Here is a 19157-nt window from a genome sequence, read left to right as displayed (position 1 = left end):
AGAGAGCCGATTCAGTAACCTGAGGAATGCAGTGGCTGCTAGCATTCAAGAAACAAGACTGTTTATGGGACAGGTGTGGACCTCAAACCCATGGATTCCATGTCTTCTACCATCTATATGTACAAACACCAAGAAAGTAAGGCATTTTTCTGGGTAGAAGTAGACTCATTATTAAAAATAGTCAGCTGAAGAATTAAATTAAAGTATATGCCCGGATGGCAGGTTTAGGACAAGTACAGGATCAGAGTTGGCAGGAAGGCAAGTTTCAGAATTTGAAGAGGCAGATGTGTCCATGCAGCCAATCAATCACAGATACCCTCTCACAGTATCTTTAGTTTGGAGGATGCTACACAAACACGGCAGGGATTCCACAGGCCAGCCGGTTCAACAGTCCCTTCCTGCTGCAGACTACTTTTAAAAGTCTTATTTGGATGTCAGTCCAAAGCACAGAGAACAAGACAGAAAGAGGAATTGAAATATTTAAAGGAAAGCAACTCAATGAACTTTTTCATTCTTGTAAGTGCGGACCAAATGCTCTCTCTTTACTGTTCTTCACACTGGTGTTCTAGCATTTGACTGCTGAAACAACCACAAGTGCATAGGGACTCTCTCTGCCTATCAATGCACTCAGTAGAAAAATCATAGAAGCTGCCAACCCTTTAAAAAAAAAATCACCCAACTATGAAAAATAGTAATTCTCTAAAGACCTGACCACTCTCCAGAATAAAAGCAAGAGGCAGAGTAACAGAAAGATACCTACCCCATAAGGCGGCACATAGAATCTCTGAGTTAAACCTCTTCTTGTATTTGCGAATCTCAGGGGTGTCACTCTGTGGCCTAGTATTGGTGGGGTTAACATTGACCACTGAGCCCTTCCGTGTAGGATCTTGCCTTATGGCTTCTGGTCTCATTCCATCACAGGAAAATCCCACTGAAACACAGTATGATTGAAATTATTTTTTGTATACACATCCACAACCATGCCTTCCTTCCTCTCTCACTATACCTCAAGTAAATATTCATACGCCATAAATGATACTTTGTCAAGAAAAAAATGTTTTTGTAAGAAATGCAAACAGAAAAAGTAAATGCCTATGCAGTTCCCTGTGAGTTAAGGCAATGCAAGGGAGCTGGGAGGTTTCTGCACCCAAGGCCTGGCCCTGTGCACAACCCTCCTGCTGTGCCTAAGCCACTTGAAAGATCAACACTAAGTGAACAAGTCTCTTTTGTCAGCTACTTTCTTACTGCTGCTATACTTACCCACAGAAGTCACTGTTGTCCCACTAGATGGAGAAATCTGTAGTAATCTGGGGTCTATAAAAGGTGTAAAGGAGGAGGAAGATTTGTGTTTCTGGAGTGTGCTACTAGCGGACTGTGTCTGCAATGTAAATTTCAATTTCATTAATACAAATGACATTTTAAAAGTGAACATAAAAACCACCACCACCACCACCAACAACAACAACAAAAAGCCCCACACATATTTAAGTCTACTTTGGTATACTGCACTATTTCCCAATCCAAACCCTACAGACAAAACTTCCCACAGACATACTGCAGTGAGCCTCCATGTGGGCAGGCATACCCCTGAACAGATGTTTTCGCCTGCAGCCAGTGGGGAAATCCCATCTCTTTCAGAGATGTGCACCTAGGGAGCCATGCCACAAGCTAATAATAAAATCTATATTTCATGCTCCTGTTTTTATTTAAATTAAATAATTATAAGGTAAACTCCTAATAGAGGCCTGAAATGTTAATTTCAATTCACTAATTTCCAAATTTATTCCCCTGCCTATTAAAGTCCAATTAATCTATGCTGGAAATCTGGCAAACCTTAATTTTGTTTTATTTATTTTAAATGGAGCCTCTTGCCAGAAAGTTACAGAAGCTTTGGCTGCCATCATTTTAGGCGCATCATCATTAAATCCACACCAAACAGGCTCATTAGTGAAAGGTGCTAATGATGAAATAAGGCATATCCTTTCCATCTTTTAGGAACACTAGTGTTTTGGTTAATAATGTAACTTAAGACCCCCCCCCCCCCGCCAAAAAAAAAACCCACAAAGGAAGTGAAACAATTGTTAAGTGAAAATGTAATGACAATTAAAAACAAAACAAACAGGAAAATAAACTTGCCAGTTTAGTGAGTTAAGGGTTATAGTAAAATACAGTAAAATGGTGCAAAGTGTAAAATATAAGGAGGAATGCAAGTATAGGTGAGATACACATCCCAGGAGCAAAAAAGAACATGTCTGATCAAGTGCTTTTGTGCTTTATCATTTCACTCCCTCTTTGGGCATCTAAAGTCACCATTCTTATAGCCCAGGCTTTCCTGAGCTCCCCACCTGACACAGGTGGCACCTCACAGTCTTTCCTCCTGCCCCATGAGTCAGTGGCCAACCCAGCTGGTGGCCAATCGGATGCTGAGCCTCCTCCTCAGGGAGAAGATTTTTCTAATTCTTTCTAACAAAGGAATGAAAATAGGAGCAGAAGTCAGGTAAGTGTTTATATTAATGAGACTGGCTGAAGCTACATGTTAGTTCAACTTCCCTGAATTCTTAGGTAAATGCATTTAAACCTAATCTCCTGTGAAGTCAAATTACTTATTTACACGGTGCTCAAGGTGTACTCTGTAACTGCACTTAGCCTGATTCTGTTCAAAGTGCAAAGAATCACCCAGCTAGCACCCAGACCAAGTAGCACAGCCACACCACACACACAGGATTTCCCATACAAAGTCTTAAATTAGAAGCTCTCACTCTCCTTTGTCCTTGCTTAACATCCTAATTTTCTATGTTTCCCCCAAAAGCATTTGGCCTTCTATAACACTTTGAGTAACTGTGAATTTCAAGGAAAGAAAAGCCTTTGAAAAGGGCTGGTAAAAACAAGTAAGAATACCAACCAACAACCCCCACCCTCCCAGCAAAAAGAAAACAATCCAGGCCTGTTTGAAGGAGATTCCTTCACAAGATAACCAGTTCCCTCAGGTAAGGCCTAGTCTGCTTAACCAAATTTTCCTATACTATATTTACTGCATAAAAAGAATGAAAAGGGAAGTTTCCACAAATGACTATGAGAATTTCATGCCAAATACATAATGGATCTGAGAACACAGCAATCATTTATTTAGATTTAAAAGAAAATAAACTGAATAAAGAAAGCCATGCAACTATACTTATCTAGAGAAAGTAAATAGTGAACTGGCAAGTTTGGAGGGAAATCAATCTAGGGTTAAGGGATTTGTATTCAGATCTGAAACATGTTACTTGGGGGTTGGGGAAGAGGGTAGGTGACAGAAGAAAGCAAGGGAAGGGAAGGGAAGAGGGTGTCGGAAAGGTCTCCTTTGCAAACTAGCTCCTAGGCTGTGCTGGTCTAACCCCAGGAAAGCAGCCAGCTGTGGTGTGAGACATACCTCATTAGCAGTGAGCTTGTCCTGGGGTGTCTGTGGGGACATGGTGGGTGTCGGCTGGCTGGAGGATGGGGAGGAGGAGGTGGAGGAAGTGGAGGAGGAATGGCTTTGCTGTAAGAGATCTGGCAAGAGGTGAATGCGACCGGCAAAGCCATTGCTCTCATGATGGCTGGCACGCTTTTGGTCAACTGTACTCTGTAGAAAAAACAGGCACACTGGTCTCGCTCAAGCGCTGCTGACATTGCCTACGACCCTACTGATAACTGCTTTGTTTTAGGTGCTGTGTGACTTTTCAAACTCTGTTAAAATACCAAGGGAAAACCAAGGAAATTAGCCGGACTTGCTCACACTTGCTCACCAAATGCCTAAGCTGAGCCAAGAGAATTCAAAGTGCCTCCTCTGGTGGCCACACAGCTCTAGCAGTTGATTCTTCCATCTGTTCCACGCAGGGCACTCACTTCTTATAAGACTACTACCCCTTTTGTTCTTTGTAAATCTTTGTCTAAAGTTCTTTAGAGTACCCGGTGGCTTCCCTGGTCTTTTCCACGTTCCTTCTACTTTCCATCCAAATGCATTGCCGTAGCATGAAACACACTGAGGCAAGTCCCAAAGACTAGCAGGGTGCCCTGTCCTGTTTCAGTGAGGAGCATATCACTTGGATGAAGAAAGTCTAAGCTAAGAATGAACAGAGAGTTGTACGACACAGCGATCCAAACTGAGCACAACTGGTGGTACACATTTAATTCTTCACCTAGTGGGAAAACTAATATTCTGGAGCACAGAAGACAGACCTCCTGACCCGTGTGCCCAAGGCTCCACGGGACTGGAACGAGGTTCATCCCACCCACCTTGTCCACTCCTTCTCAAGGTCTGTGCCCTTACTCATTCAAGGTTTGTGCCCTTACTCTTTGACACCCTATGACTTTTCTACTGCTCAGACACAGACTGTGAGACTCAGCGTGGTGCTTGGATGAGGGCTGCCACAGGCATGCAGAGGACCAGCAATGTGGGGTGGAGGACTACCGGCTACCTTTGTGGCATGCAGCACACACCTGCCTCCCTAGCCCCAGACACACTACTCTCAGGGTCTTGTTAACATGAAAACAGATGATGATGCAGAAACAGCATGAGTGAGTGAATGAGCAAGTGGGTTAATGACTATAGGAGAAGCTTAGCCTCTGACAAGGAGGATAATGGTACCTGGCGGACAATCAACGTGCCCTCCTTGGATGGGGTCATGGCTGGTTCACTTTCTACATCATCGTGGACAATCATGGTTTTCACAGATTCTGTTTCACCATTGCTCAAATTCAGAGATGACCTAAGGAGACAAAATCCAGAAGTGAAGGACTCTATTCCCACAAGTCGAAAATATCCTATTTAGAATTTTTACCTTCTCAAAAGTCAAAACGTGAGATAAGGCTACAGTATAAAGTCTACTGAAGGAAAGCAAGAGTTTAGCTTTGTCCCTTCAACAAAGAATTCTCCTGCTGTGCATTTTTGCATGAGCAAAAAGTTAGAAGGAGTTCTTATAGTTAATTTGTTATTCAACTGAAATTTCCTTTTTATCAAATCATTAAAGAAAAAAATAAAGCATATGTTGGGATGTTGAGGGAGGCACTGACATGCACACATACAGAGATAAAGGGGGAAAGCCCAAAAGCTGTTTGCTGCTTAAGCAGTGAAACTACATATTAATGCTCACAGAGTCTATGAGCATTAATAAGTTGGGGAAAACTGTCTGGTTGCCACTGGGAAGACCATCCTAAAATATGCTAAGGACTGACGCTGCTCTGGTGTCCTCTGGTCCTGAGGTGGACTCGTCAGCCCCCTCCTGTTCCACGTCGTCATCCTCCTCATCGGTGGTCCCTGACTCCTCACTGGAGGAAGAGTAGTCCGTCACCTTGTGAGGTGGCCGCACATCTTCCACTGCTCGAAGCTCTTTGGCCAATGCAGTCAGATCCTAATGCACAGGGCAGAAAAGAGTGAGTCAGGCGAAATGGGGAAGGTGGTAAGAAAACACAAAAGACAGAGGTTTTTCATTTTAAATCTCAATGAACAGTCACAATGTCAGTTTTATAAAACTAATTTTCTATTTGCCAGTTTCATACAAAGTTAAGTTTTTGTAATTTTTGATATGAAAGGGAAAGAAATAAAAATAGACTAAAAAATAGAAAAGAACAAAAAAAGTCAAGAATGTTGCAGACAATTCGAATCTTACAACAATGTAACAGTCTGCTTATAATAAGATGACCGTATTTTTTTGTTGTTTTCAGATATAAGGCAAAACTCCAGATCAACCAATGTACACAGAAAGATCGTTGATCTCTGTTATAAAGACATCTACATATATGACAAAAATGTTCTTTTAAGGGGACAATCCAGAGAGCAAGCTTCTAGTTAAAGCAGGTTTTTATTTAAATTTTTCCTCCAATTTTTAAAAAATTTTCAAGCCAACAGAAAAATGAGAGTTGAAGTGAGGACCAGTGTGATATTTTCCTGTTAGTAACTTGCCGCATTTCTGAAAAAAGTTCACAACTATGAAGAGAGAAAGCAATGACCTCTCATGTGCTGTGGGCAGGAAGGCAAACAGGGCAGGCTTCCCACTAACCCCTTTTCCCAGCCTTACCCACATTTCCCCATTCATACCACTAGCGAAAGTGAACAGAAAGAAAGAAAAAAAAATCCATATTAAAATTTATTCAAAAAGGGCTTCATTACACTTTAATCTAGACTTTTTTATAGACATTTTAATATTCATATCTTTAAAAAAATTTTTAGTTGTTGATGGGCCTCTATTTTGTTCACTTATTTATACAAGGTGCTGAGAATCGAACCCAGTGCATCATACATGCTAGGCAAATGCTCTACGACTGAGCCACAAACCCAGCCCTCAAATTTCTTAATGTAATTTTTTTTGCAAGGGAGGAGTCCTTTTGCAGAGAATAGAACTCTGGGGCACACAACCACAGAGCCATTATCTCCTGCCCTATTTTATATTTTACTTAGAGACAGGGTCTCACTGAGTTGCTTGGCACCTCACTTTTGCTGAAGCTGGCTTTGAACTCACGATCCTCCTGTCTCAGCCTCCCAAGATGCTGGGATTACAGACATGCGTGCCACCACACCCAGCCTCTCAATCTAATTTTTAAGAGTTGATTACTATATTTATACTCCACATTTTTATGCGAGTCCAAATTTTATCTTTCTACTTGGGAATTTTAAAGGAGTATTTTGTTTTGTTTTTAAAGCAGGCCATGTAGCTGTTTTTGTTTTTTTTTTATTTTTTTATTTTTAGTAGTTCCAACTTAGTTTTCTTCCTTCTTACTGATGAGAATATGTTTCTTATCTTTGCGCTTAAGCTTCTGAACACGGATCAAGAGTAGGGCTATGAGTCTACTTAACTGTTGTGATTACAAGTTGTATGTAGCCTTTTATAGTTGCTTAAAAAGCTATATTAAATAATACTAGATGCATGAAGCATGTTTTGTGCATTAACAAAGCTGAAGTCATTAAGTTTAAGGCTTTTATCTCCTAGAAAAGATCAAAAAGGCAAGGTGAGGAAGGAGAAGGAATGTAGCTCAAAGGTGAGCTAGTTAGAGTCGTTCGGAAAGCTGGCTCTGAGGCTGAGCTCTTCAGAGACAGGGCTTACCACTTCGCCCTTCAGGACAGCAGCAGTTTCATGGAGTCCAAGAAGCCATCATTGATGAAGAGTACACAGAAGAGGGAACATGGCAGAAAGAAGGGTATGGGGAAGAAGTACAGAAATCAGTTGAAGCAGGAAAACAAAACTTAAACAGATCTGAAACTCCACCACACCCCCATAGTTACATGGCCAGTGAATGAGACAGGGAGCACAGGGGAAGTACGTGGAGCAGTCCCAGCCATCATCATCCCAGGGACTGAAAGCCAGAATTTAAGCAGCCAATGAGTTTAGGAAGGTGAATCAAACAAATTTAGTCTAAAAACCAGCACTGTCAATGATCAAGTCATGAAGAATAAGTGAAGTTAATGCCAAGCAAAGCAATATAAAGGCTTTTCTTAAAATGAAATTTAATTAAGTAAAAACTACACTTTGTTCCGTGTTTCTTTGTAAAGATGACTGAACACAAAGTGTACAGTTGAAACACTAGAAAACAGACTTCATTCTATACTGAGGACATTACATAGGAAATAAATGCCTAAGGGAGAAGCACAACTGTATCTGGGTATAAGACAGTGCAATTCCTCACATCTGGGAAGAGCTCAAAAGAAAAAATTGCAGGCCTCTCAAACACTGTGTGTGCATGTGAGTGTGCGCATGAACAGCTGAAAATCCAGTCCAGGGCCTTGTGCATACTAAACACATGGCTCTGCCACTGAGCTATACCCTGAGCCCCTCAACCATATTTTTAATAGAAAGATCTCACTTAAGTCTAAAGTAAGCAAGACTCATTTTATGCAATCCTTACAGCAGGCTTGACAGGTCTAAACACTTCCTTTTTATCTTCAGGTTTTTTTGCTGCATTTTCAAGGCGCTGAGATGGAGAGCCTTCAGACTTGGATGATGCTGTTAAGTTCAAAAGAGACAAGAAAGACACATATAAACATAAGATGTATGTCACTGAGCTGTCCCAACTCACACAGTCTTCAGTTTCTCCCCCTTTTCTACTGCCCACTTCTATTAGCCCCACTCATGCAAGGTCTGAACTCAGGGCAAAAGGGAGATCCGAAGGCAGTCTGGTATCTTTCTAATGCCTTATTCAGAATTCTCCATCAGCATACACTACTGAATGTATGCACCAAATTAATACCTTACGTCAAGAACACAGTGGAGGCAGTTTTCACTACTATGATATCATCAATAATAATCATCAATAATACTGGGGAGAGCAATGGCCCTGGAGCTCATATTGGAAGAAAGGGGTTCAAATGGCAGCTTAGACATTTAGTTATGTTGGACAAGTCAGTTAATCACATTCAATTGTAAAGTGCTGTCAGTGATAAACACGTGTAAAGCTCTCAAAATTTAGCTCTGTGATTAAATTATGATGTCTATTTTTGTCATTAGCAACCTATACTAAGGCACTGTTTCATGACATGCAAACCATAGATTTTTCTTATCTTTCTTCTTTTTTTTAAAACAAATGAAAGCCTTTCGATATAATGATCATAGCCCAGGGTTATTCACAAGGAAAGAGCAAAGGAGAAGCAGCCTACATCTCACTCTGAAGCGTTCCCCAGAGCCGCTCTGAGACCCAGGGTGGGACCCGGGCTGGGATCCTGAATTGCTGGACCCTGAAGAGCTGCCACTGCCTGGCCTGGGCACCAGCTTCTCCACTCTCTCCCACAGGAGCCTGGGCTCAATACTGCTGTTAGAAAGAAAAGACAACAGCTAATGCATCATCCCAAGACATAGTACCAAATGACAATCATATGCCTGAATTGTGAAAAGTAGGGATGAGAAAACAGCCTTAGACAACATTTCACATTAAATTCTCCAAAAGTTGTAGTGACTTTATTCATGGATTTTATCTTGGATATCTTAACCAACCAAAAATGCTAGCTAATTCCTATTCTTAAAACCCCTAAACTCCTCATTCAGGTCTGAAACAAAATGTGACTGTTCAGTCTAGAAACATCACTACTTCTGTCATTGCAAATTTAATTCAAGTCTTAATATTATGAAAAACTTTACTTATATAATTATAAACACACTTATCTCTTGGATCTAGTGTGCTCTCTCCTATCCATTGCAGCTCTCATACCCTAAACTTTCAAAGTACACTTCTTTAACTGAGCTGTTTGGGGAATATTACTGAAAGCACAGGCTGGGATGGATTTCCTGCCATAACCAGACAGACTCAGAGCACACATTTGCTGGGTAAAGAATTCATAACACAGACACAGTCACAGAACACCACAGCCCTCTCTGATCATAAATACTACGGGTTCTCTGAAGATCCTTGGTTATTATCCATCTCCCCACTTCAAGTTATACCAAGGCTGGGCACATGCAAAAGGCCAGCCTTAGAAAGGCTCAGTAATGACCAGTTATAAAACACTCAACAAAATCTCTCACCTAGCATAATGCTGGTCAAGGAGCTTTCTGCAGTGATGAAACTGTTCTACATCTGAGCTGTGTAGTATTCTAGCCCCTAGCTACATGTAGCTACAGACCACTTGAAAGGTTGCTGATCCAACTAAGGAAATGATGTATTAGTTTTATTTCATTTTAACTAAGTTAAATTCAAATTTAACAAGCCACACATGGCTAACAGCTACTACACTGGTGCTTTAGAACCAGAAAGCCGTATTATTTGGTTAATTCACTAGACTGTCAAATAACCATTGGCTATCTTTAGTTGCCTATCTATGATTTCTACACTATTCCACAGGACTTAAAACTTTCTTTGGATAGAAAACTCCATAGATTACATATCTCTTAGAACTTCTTTCTCTTCTGACAGTTCCTCCTTTTAATCAGGGTCAGTTTGTTTTAACTTCAAAATTACTACAATACACACCCAGATTCCAACCCTCTTTTTACTCTAGATCAAGTTGATGTTATTCATGTTTGTGAATAAATATTTATATAGATCTATCTGTGTAGATCTACATATATTTAAATCTCTTTGCCTGAGAATATCAATGTTTGTGTTTTTATTAAAACAGACAACATAAAACTATAGGAGAAATGCACTCTTCTTTACCTGGTGGAGTTTCTCTGCCCTGCTTGGCTATTTTGCTGTCCACTGCCCTGCAGTGGGGAATCCCGACGGGACAGAACAGGGGAGCGAGATGTTGTTCTCACAGGAACCTTTAGGTAGAAAATACAGCAGTTAAACTATAGAAAACCTGAGGTGGAGAACAAAGATCTCCCTACCAAATGTATTTTTAAGATAGTCATCAACCCACTCACTCCCTCCCTAATCTTCCTCTGGTCCTTCACTGGTTTAGCCAAAAGCATCTAAGGAGCCAGGACAAACGGCCCTGCTGTGCTCCTGCAACAATTAAATGATGTTTAGACTAAAGCTGCTGGCAGGGGACATACAAGAGCACTTTGCTGAGATAACATGAGAATCAGGAAAACAAGTTCAAGGAAATCAAATAATGGTCTTCAAATCGATCAGCAGAAAGCAAAGATTGGCAAGAAGCAAGGAAATATTCAGAAGAAGCAAATTCCAACTGGAAGAAAATTACACTAAAATGTGCCCTTTTGTTTAATTGTACCATTAAGTAATTACCCCCACCATCCAAAAATAAAAATAAAAAAACTTAAATTTTGAAAAAGAAAAACATTTTCATTGAGATTTGCATGTTAATCTTCATTAGAAGACCTTTTCTGAAAGTTTTGATATTGGTCAATTTTAAAATAATGTTGTATAGCCTCTTATAAACCTATGAATTATGATTCTATTTGTTCTAGAACCATATTCTTTAGAGTCTTCTCTGAATCAAATTTTGCTTTCTTATGTTTAAGTACAGAGTTAACAACAGCAAAAAAAGCTAATTGGCCACTGACTAAATATAACTGCCTAATTATAAAACTTGTTCCCCATGGTAAAAGGCTCCTTTGAAATTTCATTGCCCCTTTAATTCTGGTGAAATCACCATAACCATTATTAAAATAAATATTTTTAAAATAATAAAAAGGAAAAAGCAGCATACATCTGTCTTTCTGCTCCTTACCCTTGGAGGCACCTCGTCACTGTCTGATCTAGACCAAGCCTTTTGGGTGGGGTCAGGTACCTCTGACTTAGAGTCAGAGCTCTGACTGAGCACCTCACTGCGGGAAGGTGGACATGGGTCCTGAGAACGAAGATGGTGGTGTGCAAATTTGGGAGGAGAAGGGTCACTGAAGGAATGGGATCGCGAGACAGGGGAAACATTGTTCTTGAGAGATGCCAGGTGGGACCACTGTACCTTACAAGAAAACAAAACACAAAACATTCAATGCATTCTGCATAAAACTGGCTTTTCTGGTCAATACCAAATCCAAAGTAGGAACTGGCAAAAGTGGAATGCAAGTTGGGGCAGTATAATACAAGGTAACAGGGCAGTAAATCAGTTACAGGTCTAAATGAAAACGTGATCTGGGGAAAACAGTATGTTGAAAGAACAAATGTACATTTAATAAGGAAAACTCCTACTATCCAGACAAATGTTACAGATAGCAGTAAATGTCAAGATTTATAGGCCTGAAGTGGGGCAATGGACTACATGCATATTGATGTCAAAGCAGATACTAGAGAGGCAAAGAAAGGCAGAAAATAGATCTCAAGATAAACACTGTTTAGGCAAACCCACCTACTGTCCTCCTCATACCACCTGGCAGTGTTGAGATTTCAGACCAAGTAACAATACAACACACTGAATGAGCAAAGACAACCCCACCACCTGTTTTGAAAGACTATAACTTAAAAAAAAAAAAAAAAAGCCAACTTTGCAAATTTATCAACAATTTTTCTTATTTCTTCCCAGGGCTTAAAATACTCATACACCTTCACACTAGTTCTAAAAAGAAGAATGTGATTTCTTTAAGAACATTTAGTACTAGGGAAATCCCTAAAATGTCTGCTATTAGAATACTCCTCTTGGCAATTCGAGAATTGTGACAAATACTTGTCAGCTGAGTTTATCTGGGTACTTTTAGAGTAGGAAAACAGTCTCTGATAAAACCCATAAAATATTTTCACTAAATATAAACCTCATTCTTTAAAAATAATTGTTCCACATTCAACTTACATAATTCTAGCTACATATCTATTTTCTCAATGTATTTAATGAAAACAGAAAATACCAAATCACAACTTGTTTAACCTCTCAAGTATAAATAAGATGTAGAGTTAGTTCCATGTGTACAATATCTATAATTTACAGGTAAGCTTAAAATAATCCCAATTATTGGTTAATCCCAGACTTCTAACATGTTTGAGATTTTCAGGGGAAAGCATACAAATAAATTTTTTACCTGAAATTACAATCAATAATAGGGTTTAAAAGAGTCCCACATGAGTAAATTCTCCCCCTAAGAATGCATCATAGGTATTTGCTTCAGCCAAAATCAACTTCAAAATAGGAAGAAAGGAGTATTTCCATACAGTTAATTAATCATGAAGTAACTATTCAATAATTAAACTAAACATGAAATAACTCAGGAACTCCTATATTATACTGTTAGGGGCCAAACAGATTTTCCATTTGTGTTAAGCCTAATTTCCAGAACTGAAGCTTTTATTTTCTACTCTTCAAATCTATCTGTGCTGGGAAAGTGCCAAGTTGTTAAAGTACCATCTAACCTAGTCGACTTGCCCCTCTTCTTTTACCTCTGTTTTCCTCTTTCCTGTCTTTTCCTTTTCATCCCTTATTCTCCTTGCAGACAGGCCAGCTCCTCTGTTGATCCCATGTAAATCCTCCTCACCCACACACCACTGTCTTTGCCTCAGTTGTATTCTTCTTTCTTTTTGTTAACTCCTCCTGGCTGCAGTTCCCCCGCATTGTTCAAGGAGATTATTTACTGTGTATCACTCTAAAGCTATCAAGTAAATGTGTTTTTCAGAACATTACTGCTACTTCTGTCTCAAGAACACAAACTTTTGTCCCCTACACACACAAATCCCCCTGACAAGGACACCCAGGCTTAGGAACCTGAGTTCCCAACATTTTGGATTCCACAGTACCAAGGGAGAAATGTCTAAATGTCAGCTATTTTCAGGGAGATAGCAAAATAAGTGTTTCAGGGCTCTCTGAGATCTCTGGCCTAGGAAATTTTTGCTGTTCTACAGCATAGCAACTTGATATTAAACCCAGGGCTTCCAACATGCTAGGCAAGGAATGCATTCCCAGCCCTTTTTATTTTTTACTTTCAGACAGTCTAAGTAGTTGAGGCTGGCCTCAAACTTCTGATCCTAGAAGCCTCAACCACTAGACTGTCTGAAAGTAAAAAAATAAAAGGGCTTGGAATACATTTTGCCTCATGCAAGGATCAGAATTACAGGTATGCACTACTGCACCCAGCTGCAGCTTTTCTCTTTAACCATATACACTCAGACCAAAGGTGCTCCCTCACCCAGAAAAGGCAGAATGGCCTAGATGGCTTCCTTTAGAGAAATTCATGCCCAATCTGCTGTATCATAAATCAAAGGGATCTTGAACCTTTTGAGAATCTGATAAAAGGCCCTTTTCAAGAAATACATGCATATTTAGACAAAAACATCTGCACAGAATTTCAGGAATATCACTGGCTCCTTAAGGTCCACTCAAAGCAATGGGTAGGAGCCAGGGGTCACATAGCAAACACTTTTAAAATGCTTGGGAGAAAAGGTTCTGGTTCTTCTCTTCATGTGCTTATAATATTAACCTTCTAAAAACTAAACTAAAAAGTCTTCTTGTTTTAGAAAGAGAAGGAGGCATTTCATATCTGAGGGAAGGCAAGAAAAAGAAATTACTGACTCTAAATATCCTTACTAAGTTCAACCAAAATCCTTTAAAAAAAGGTTTCCTTTTTTCCTATCAATTAGAGACTCTTGCTTATCTTTTTTTTTTTCTTTTTCTTTTTTTTTAAAAGTTTGTCACTTAGTAACAAACTAAGGGTGGCTGTTATAAGAAGGCCCAAGGCCCAGCGAGCCACACAAGTTTCCTCCACCACGGAAAAGCTGGCTGTTGCTACCTGTGGCTCCGCTGGTCTCTGCAGGGCAGGATGCACAGACTCGGAGTTGCCATTGGAAAAAGACTCTGATCGAGAAGGCACTGGTGGCTCCAATACTCTGCCTGTCTGCTTAGACTGGGCCTCAGGGGAGCTGTGGTTAGTTTTCCTAAATCTATCTTCCACCTGCAGCAGAGAATTAGAAGACATAACTCTGTGTTAGTAGGGAAAAGCAGAGATGTCAAAGAAAGTCTGAAAGTGGAAGAACTCTAAAAAGAAACTTTCTGGTATTTTTTTCCCTCAGCTATATGAAAAGAGAAACGCAGTTTGATGGCAAAAAAAAAAAGGCAGATAGAGCAGGGCTGGGATTTGACTTCGGAAAAGTACTTATGAAAATAAAAATTAAGCACTGCAGCCTCTAAGATCTCTGTGCCCAGGGCTTTAGGATTATACATAATGATACGCTAGAGGGAAAAAATCTGTCAAAACCAACTAACCCAACAGATTAAAGACTATCATCAGGAATCCAAAACATATTTCATTCCTCAGAAAATAAAGGCATTTCAGACAGAGCCATTTCATTCCTCAAAAAATAAAGAGCATAACACTTTCAGACCAAGCATAACACTTGTTAGAACTGCTACTTCTGAGAAAAGACAACAGTGGAAGGATGCCACCTACAGGCAGGAAGGAACTCAACTTGTGGAAACACACCAGTCCCACCTGCCCAACAACCCAGAACAGGGTGTACTTTGCTGCATCCAATGCGAGGTTCGGTTTAGCCCAGAAGTATCAGTTGATTCAGTAACATACAGGCCTAAAGGCACTCTTCCTCCTGGTATTAGTTGTGGAGAAACAGTAAACCAAGACTACCATTTCTCTTGTTTACATTTTAGAGAATTATTCTGCATAAAATCAATCTTCACTTAGTTTAGCTTTCAATTCTTAAGATCTGTTAACTAAGGTACCCTGGTCCTTTATAGAAAAAGCACAAACCAGATAGGAGAGCTTGGACATTTACATCCTCTACCAGCTAGAAAATAAAGGTGGACTATCAGCTGATCTTAAGAAGACTTATTCCACCATTAACACTGTACTACTCCGAACAGTCAGTAGATTACTTTCCAGAGCAGGACCAATGTCTAAGCAAGCAAGAAGGAAGATACCTCACGAGTTCTGTCAGCAGGCTCATAGTGGGACTTGGGCTCTGGGCTGTGGTAGCTGGGTTTGCTTCTTTCCTGTTGTGCCAGCGGCTGCTGCTGCTGCGGGAGCTGCGGATGCGGCCTCCTGTGGTCGTGCTGTAGAGACAGGAGATATGCTTGTTCTTGTTGCAACTGCCTCTGGAGCCTCTCTGCCTGCCGGTGCTCCTCCATCTCCCGCCATCGGCACTCCTTGGAGAGGGAGAGGATAACACTAAATCTATGGGACACTGGAGAGCTCGCCTCTTCTCTGGATTTGTGCTTGACTTCCTCCCCCCCACCACCACCAAGACAATCCCCTGGCCTCCCTCTTGTTTTATAACACAGCAAAATGGCTGGGATCTTAAACAGAATATTACCTGTGGAGAAATATGATGGCTCTTGTTAAGTATAACATCATTGGAGAGCATGAGAGAATTCAATTTAATGTTGATTTCACAGTGTGTATACTAGGTATAAATCCTACAGCATAAGCTGCATGTTCGCTGAATGTCAAGTCCTGTTCAACACCTTGTGTAGCTACTAAACAAGAACAGTTACTACCTAACAGTGACTTACTAATGGGAAGTAAATGAATAAATAAAAGCCACCTTGCACTGTACCCAAGCAGTCTGACCATAAAGGATGTCTCCATTTGAGCCTGGCTGCCCAAGGCAAAACCAAAAAGATCTGGCAATCACCACAGCTTGACAACTTGGGGAAGGGACAAACACGTCCTAGTGCTAGGGAACAGGACAGAGGTGGGGCGTTACCAGTAACATGGCCTGCTCCTGGAGCAGCTGCTGCTGAAGGATTTCCAAGTGCCGCTGCTCCTCTTCTAGCTGTCGCCTGATATACTCCTGTCACACAGAAATTACCCAGCAATCAATTTATCCAAAAGAAAAGTATTAGATCAACCTGCATGGAGCACCAAGAACTGCCACTCCAATCATCTTTGTGATAATTCACTCAGTGATAAATACCTAATCTAAAAACACTCTATTGCTAAGGATTTTCTCAAGATTTTCAAATTGACCAGTAAGATCCCAAGACTTTTATACATTCCAATGATATATACGAAGGTCACTGAGGCGTTTCTGTTAGGACACCACTATCATATACAATGAAGAACTTTAGAGGATGCCATCCTCTTACAGATGATAGACTCCAGAAAAACTAAAACTAGGAAAATCAGAAGGTTCTAATTAATAAAAGTCTGCTTATTAATTATGATTTAATACAAGAATGGCTCGTCAATTTTTGAAACCTAAAACCAAAAACTGTTTAACATAAAAGAAACATGACTTATGCTTTCTCTGATAATTCAGAGAAGGTACCTGGAGACTCTATTCTGAAAGCCATGGTCTGGGAACATCAGACTTGGACAACTCTCTGCAAATAAACAGGCCTAAGCTCTTCAAAATGATGCATGCAGAAGTGTGTGTGTGTGTGTGTGTGTGTGTGTGTGTGTATGAGTGTGTGAGGGATGAAGATGGCTTTTATAAGAAGAGAATAACTAACAGGTAAACGAACCCAAAATACATCACGTAAAGAGGGAAAGACTGCATCTTAATGTTGCGTGCATATCATATCATATTATATTATTATTAGGAAAAGAGATCACGAAGCCTTGATCCCTCTTCCAGGAGGGATCAGCTCTATGACTTACTATACACTCTCAACCTTCCATTTTTTTTTCAGTCACTTCACTTGAAAAATGAGCATCAAAGATTTCTCCCAACTCTCATGTTTGTGTAAGGTTCAAATAGGAGACAGTTATGAAATAACACTGAAGAGCAAATGACATTTTAAGTAAAAGAAGTTTCCTTCCTTTTTGACAGTGAAAAAGGCTGCCTACCCTGGAAGGGGAACAGACTAAGGGACATACGGAGAAATTTATTCTAAAATTCAGGTTATGTTTGTTTTTGTTTTGTGATGCTGGAGATCAACACCAGGACCTCGGTTACATTTCTGTAGTGTGTACAGCTGACCATCTCCTTCTTTCATGGCACATACCTTAAAATAAAAATAGTCATAGGTATAGGCTGAAAGGAGGTTTAAATTAACCAACAATTCTGGCTAAGAAAATCAAAGATAATACAGAAATCATGACATATGTAAATATCCATAGAGGCAAAAAAAGCCAATGGGTGTGTGTGTGGGGGGGGGGTGTGCTTATCCATAAAGTCACTGGCAAAGGTACCTGGTTCTGATTTGAGCATCATTCCCTTTCATTTATGCCTGACCCTACATGATCACACTATGCCAATAATTGCCTTTGCGATGGTCATGCAGGCTTACCCAATCTAAATGAGAAAAGGGACCTGTCTCCCAACTCATTCCTTCTTTTGAACAAAACAGAATTAAATTCTAGCTTGAAAGATCAAGTTATTATACTTATTTGTTTTCTGTCTTTAAACCACAGGAACAAACAGAAAAATCACATCTTATCCAAACCACAAAGGTCCTCCTGATGTACAATGAACATATAGAATACAACAAATGTATACAGATAGACACACTTAGGAATGAAATGTGTCCTATAGCACTGTTAACATGGAAAACCTATTTTACAACAGAACAAGAAAAGCAGAGCAAAGCTGATTTTAGAATTTTTTCAAAAGAACTGCAGAATACTTGCTATTTACAAAATCTAATGACTACTAATTAATGATGCAGTAAACATCATACTCTCCTGTCACTATCAAATTATAACTATCCCTAGGTAATTTTTTTGGCGGGGGGGGAAGAAGGGAGGGGTATACCGGGGATTGAACCCAGAACTCAGGGGCACTCAACCAGTAACCCACATCCCCAGCCCTTTTTTGTATTTTACTTAGAGATAGGGTCTCACTGAGTTACTTAGGGCCTCAATAATTTACTGAGGCTGTCTTTGAATTCCCTATCCTCTTGCCTCAGTCTCCAGAGCCGCTGGGATTATAGGTGTGCAACACCATGCCCAGCTAAAGTTGGTTCTTAATGTCCTCATATTTAATATATCACCCAAAATGAATAATGAGGTAGATATTCAGTATTAGGAACTGATAAGTATTTATTGAAGGATATACTAGATTTGACCAAGTGAATTCTAAATTGTGAATATATTTCCTTAAGATGATTTATTTCTCAAATGACCTATTATAGGATTTTTCCCCAAAAGACTAGTTAAAAGCTTCTTATTTTAGAAATTATTTCCATAGAGTAGGACACTAGGATATCATGTAGCACTGTAAAAGTCACACTCTAAATTTTGTCCCAATAATTTGAGTCTTCAGATTGTTTCTCAAAATATTCCCTACCATATACATTCAAAGAATAAGATACACTAGTCTTTGATTACCTTCTTGTCCAAAGTACAATACACATAAGTGATAATTTTAATAACTGATTTTTAAAAGGATTAATATCAAATAAGGATGTTAATTATTGACTTTTCAATAATCAAAACACTATCTATATCGATATGCTGCAGTTTAACTTAATTTTAATTAAAATATCTTAAGTGTATTTTTCTTAAATTAACAGGAATTATTTAATATTATAGATTGAACATAAAATTTTATGAATATGAATGCTCCAATTTGAATACCAAAATGTTTAGTTAAATTAAAGCAATGTTTTAATTTTATTCAAAATATTAATTAATGTAATTCTCATAGGCACACTATCATTGCTCCATTTTATAGATAAGGAAATGAGGATACAGATCGCTTAAAAAACTGAAACATAGGGCTGGAGTTGTAGCTCAGTGATACAGCACTTGTCTAGTATGTGTGAGGCACTAGGTTTGACTTTCAGCACTGCATATAAATAAAATAAAGGTCTATCAACATATATATATATATATATATATATATATATATATATATATATATATATATATAAACTGGAACAGAAAGTAATTGATGGAAACACAGAGCATAAAGAACTGAGAGCAAAGTCA

General features: G+C 39.4%; 1 protein-coding gene across 37 annotated transcripts in view; it reads right to left on the bottom strand.

The window, feature by feature from the left end:
- Positions 1-19157, bottom strand: part of Map4k4 (mitogen-activated protein kinase kinase kinase kinase 4) — a 184972-nt gene that overhangs the window by 21691 nt on the left and 144124 nt on the right. For 2 of the 37 annotated variants that reach the window (XM_046419971.2, XM_046419974.2), the window contains exons 14-25: positions 15988-16074; positions 15203-15427; positions 14061-14222; positions 11081-11314; positions 10102-10208; positions 8609-8760; positions 7861-7958; positions 5197-5372; positions 4610-4730; positions 3413-3604; positions 1261-1378; positions 761-931 (exon numbers count right to left, since the gene is read on the bottom strand). In XM_046419971.2, the coding sequence (XP_046275927.1) occupies positions 761-931; positions 1261-1378; positions 3413-3604; positions 4610-4730; positions 5197-5372; positions 7861-7958; positions 8609-8760; positions 10102-10208; positions 11081-11314; positions 14061-14222; positions 15203-15427; positions 15988-16074 (1843 nt within the window). The remainder of the gene's footprint in view (positions 1-760; positions 932-1260; positions 1379-3412; positions 3605-4609; positions 4731-5196; positions 5373-7860; positions 7959-8608; positions 8761-10101; positions 10209-11080; positions 11315-14060; positions 14223-15202; positions 15428-15987; positions 16075-19157) is intronic. The other 35 variants (XM_058571412.1, XM_058571423.1, XM_058571418.1 and 32 more) reach the window with 22 other exon arrangements.

The sequence above is a fragment of the Marmota monax genome, unplaced genomic scaffold, assembly GCF_021218885.2.
Source record: "Marmota monax isolate L192 unplaced genomic scaffold, Marmota_monax_Labrador192_F-V1.1 WCK01_AAM20220418_F8-fsc00178, whole genome shotgun sequence".
In the NCBI taxonomy this organism is placed as follows: domain Eukaryota; kingdom Metazoa; phylum Chordata; class Mammalia; order Rodentia; family Sciuridae; genus Marmota; species Marmota monax.
This window is presented reverse-complemented; position numbering and strand designations above follow the sequence as displayed.